This window comes from Pelophylax lessonae (genome assembly GCF_965119305.1).
Source record: "Pelophylax lessonae genome assembly, chromosome: 5".
Taxonomy (NCBI): Eukaryota; Metazoa; Chordata; class Amphibia; order Anura; family Ranidae; genus Pelophylax; species Pelophylax lessonae.
Window position 1 is genome coordinate 262,255,482 of NC_138772.1, and position 3,808 is coordinate 262,259,289.

The window sequence follows — 3,808 nt, forward strand, 5'->3', positions numbered from 1 at the left end:
TGGGCACCTCGCAATAAAAGTGAGGACGAGGACGACGATGATGGAGATGGAGAAAGAGGCAAGGAGGAACATTCTGATAAGATCCAGGATAACAATGAGACCTCAGCAGAGGATGAAGGTGAGCCTTGCTGCCAGACTATTATTCTTCTCTCTAGACTGTAATAGGCCAGGCTGCTCTACCAGCTCATTGATGACTGGGGACATTGTGATTACCTGGCCTTTATCTTTGTGTAATAGTGCCCATCAATTCTAGAATCTTGGGTATTTTAGTGGTAGTTTAATAAGAGCCATATATGCTTCTATAAATGGTTGCCTTTTTCCGATCGAAGAGTAATCGATCACTAGTCAACACAATCTATTGATATGCCACACATGGGGAAATAAAATTGGATCAGTGGTTGGAAGATATAAAATAGTTTCTCCATGGTATCTCTGTTTCCACTATGTATCCTCATAATCCATCCAATCATAACAATTACTCCTCTTTCAGGAAAATAAAATCAAATTGTTTAGGGTCACAATTAGATTGGTTTCTAATTGAATTGCGCATCAATTGCCGAATAAAATCGCAGCATGTATGGCCAGATCTAATCTCACATTAATAATACAATTAAAGCGTGTATGGCCACCATAAGGCATGTTAATTAACCCCCTGGTGGCCTTCTAGAAATGAGACAGCAATGGAAGCCCATTAGCAGTATTGGCGTTAAAAGTCCTCATTTTCTAATACTCCCCTCACCATTTTAATATACAAGGCCAGATCTCTGGTGAATTGACAGAAAATACTGTATTTTAAGTCCCAGATAATTATTTTTCTCTTTCTTTTCTCCAGGCATTAGTTTGCACGTCGACTCCTTGACTGACCACTCTTGTTCTGCCGAATCTGATGGAGAAAAGTTACCTTGCAGAGCTGGAGACCATCTTTGTGAATCAGGCACTGAATCCAAGGACAAATATGAGGATGAAGAGGACGAGGAAGACTTAGATGAAGAAAACAGGAGTCTCCCTCCAAAACCTGTGACCTCCTCACCCCTCACAGGCATAGAGGCACCAATCCTTAATCACCAGCATGAGGGGAGCCCCAGATCCTCTAACAAAGCCACCTTGGACAATAGGATTTCCCCAACTTCTCAGTCAGACCCAGGCCAGCAAACCCAAACTTTGGTCCCTGGCTGAGATAGCCACTTCGGACGTTAAACATCAGAATATAGGGCAGAGCTGCCAGCCTTCTGCTGTATCCTCTGCCACCTCTTCATCAGTATCCCACAATTCTGCCTACCCTTCCTCTTCAATCCTGGGAAGGCACATCTACTATACATCGCCTTTTTATAGCAACTATACGAACTATGGGAATTTCAATGCTCTCCAAAGCCAAGGGATCCTGAGATACAATTCAGCCACCATGACTACCAGTGAGGGACTAAATCAAACTGTTTTAAGCAGCAACTCTCTACACAAACACACAAGCAATGACTGTCTAAAAACAGCCAGCAGCCAGATAGATCAGCACTACAGGTCAGCCAGCTATGACTCTAAAAAAGGTGGGTGTGCAACTCCCCAGGACAATAATGTGTTCCATCCATAACTAGAATCTACTTCATGCTTCTTTGGTTTTATCAATTATTATTATATGAAAAAAAAAAAAGAATTCAAATAGTGTTAGCTCTTCCTGCTGTATGTCTGAATGAAGTAAACCCAGAAAATTGACTATGCACAAGCTTTGCCATATGAAATCGAAATGCACAAAGTCTACTGAAAAGTAGCCACGTCTGCTGCTCCACAATAGTCGAAATGCAGCCTTTCCCCATGTGTAACGCATTTGGCCTGCTGTCACGCTGTGTTTGTGGTTCTAAATTAGAGTATTTATGTTAATTGAAACCATAGCATTTAATGTAGCTCCTAAAACCTCTTGGCTGCGAAAGGCAGTCCATCGGAGAATTGGTACCTATAATCTAGTTAGCTGGCTGTGTCCTGTGACTAACTGACGGTTATATTTTGACAGATCCCACTGAAGTCTGCACAGTAGGAGTGCAGCCATACCTATAGATGTGCAATCAGACAGCAATGGAAGTAAGTAAAAACACTCTCTGTTGCTCTGATCATTTGGGACTGACTCCAACAACTATTGTAGAGATAACAACTGCCTTTACCGTCAATTGCTTCCTTTATTACTTGTTTAGTTATAGACTAAATAATTTGATGCCATATTATCGCTCCAAATAAGGCCTTATGTCTGTGGCCCATTAAATAAGAGGCAGTTTAGATAAATGATTTATTAATGAATGAAAAGCACTCTGAGCCCTGTAATTATGGGGCCATTTCATTCTTTATTGTGTTATCTATATTAATTTACCCGTCCCCAACCTTCCCCTTCTGTGTCTATATATATATATATATATATATATTTTTATAAGTGTATGTGTATATATATATATATATATATATGTGTATGTATATATATATATATATATATATATATATATATATATATATATATGTGTATGTATATATATATATATATATATATATATATATATATATATATATATATATATATATATATATATATATATATATAGTTACATTTAATAATACTTTAAAATGTGATGCACTGACATGGAACTGATCTGTGGTTGCAGCTTTCTCACATTAAAATATTATCAATCTCCAACGATGGATGTATGATATCTAGCTTGCTAGTCTGTATGATCTGAATGTATTGAAATAATCAGTGCACAAAAAAATCATATTTTTTTTTTAAGTCTTGTGTGACAAGAGAAAAAAAAAAAAGAAAAATTTAGCGATTTGTTGTTTTTTTTTTTCCCTTGATTCACAGGTAGGTGTCACAATTGCTTAGAAAAAAATTCAGCAAGCCATCTTCTCTCCCCGAGCTAATAAGTAAAACGTATCTAAATCCGGATCACATCTTGTGCCACTGTATAAAAGAAGACCCACAGAGCACTAATAAATCTACAGACTTTCCCCTCTGTTTTTATTTTTTTATGATTTCTAAATAATAAAGGAAAGCTCCCTTGGACATATGTGAAAATGATTGGTATAGTATAGTTACCCTGATGTATATTGTGACTTTTTTTTTTGGGCAATCTCTTTTTTTTCTCAGGATATCTTTGACTTGATCACTTCATTGCCACGGTTAAATGTTCTATAGGTATGGTAGAATTTTATTGTAAAGACTGGATGGAAAAGGAAGAACACACACTTATTTCTAAAAAAAAAAAAAAAAAATGGATCTATACCATAGAGACAGTACGTCTTGTCTGATGAACTGGAGTACTTAATTATGTGGGACAAAGTAAAAAAATAAAATTAAAAAAAAACAAAAAAAAAAAAAAAGATTTCATATTTATTTTTGTAAAGATATGAAAAAAGCTTCTAGTAATTTATGCAAGTTGTATTGCAATGAAATTTAAAACTTGTTTTGTAAATAAATTCTGCCTGTTTTTATTTGAAAACAGATGATGATCACTATGGACCTTTCTTGTTTCTTTGATTGTCAATGAGTATTCTTTAATAATTTATATACTGAACTGTAAATAAACACAGGTTAGACCGAAAAATGAATTTGTTAATCGTCATGCTATTTTACAACCTATGCACAGACCACATACAGGCTTTTGTCTAAAAAAAAAAATGTCCGCTTTATGCAAGTGTGGAAATGATTCCATCCAATCAGCCAGACAGGGTTTAGGCAGGTTTGTGGCTTTATTATTGTTTCATTATCTTATTGTGTTTATGAATAAAGTCTTTAAAAATTCCCTTTAGATTGATGAGCTGTTTGATATGGGCA

The 3,808-nt window shown here is 35.9% G+C and overlaps 1 protein-coding gene across 1 annotated transcript in view; it reads left to right on the forward strand.

Moving 5' to 3' along the window:
* The window catches only part of IRX2 (iroquois homeobox 2), a 6,106-nt gene extending 3,108 nt beyond the window's left edge, over positions 1–2,998 (forward strand). Inside the window, 5 exon segments of the mRNA XM_082258426.1 lie at positions 1–118; positions 833–1,143; positions 1,145–1,541; positions 2,003–2,070; positions 2,837–2,998. The exon segment at positions 1–118 is cut by the window's left edge and continues 288 nt beyond it. Coding sequence (XP_082114552.1) covers positions 1–118; positions 833–1,143; positions 1,145–1,541; positions 2,003–2,046 — 870 coding nt within the window. The 3' untranslated portion in view covers positions 2,047–2,070; positions 2,837–2,998.
* The last annotated feature ends 810 nt before the right edge of the window (positions 2,999–3,808 follow it).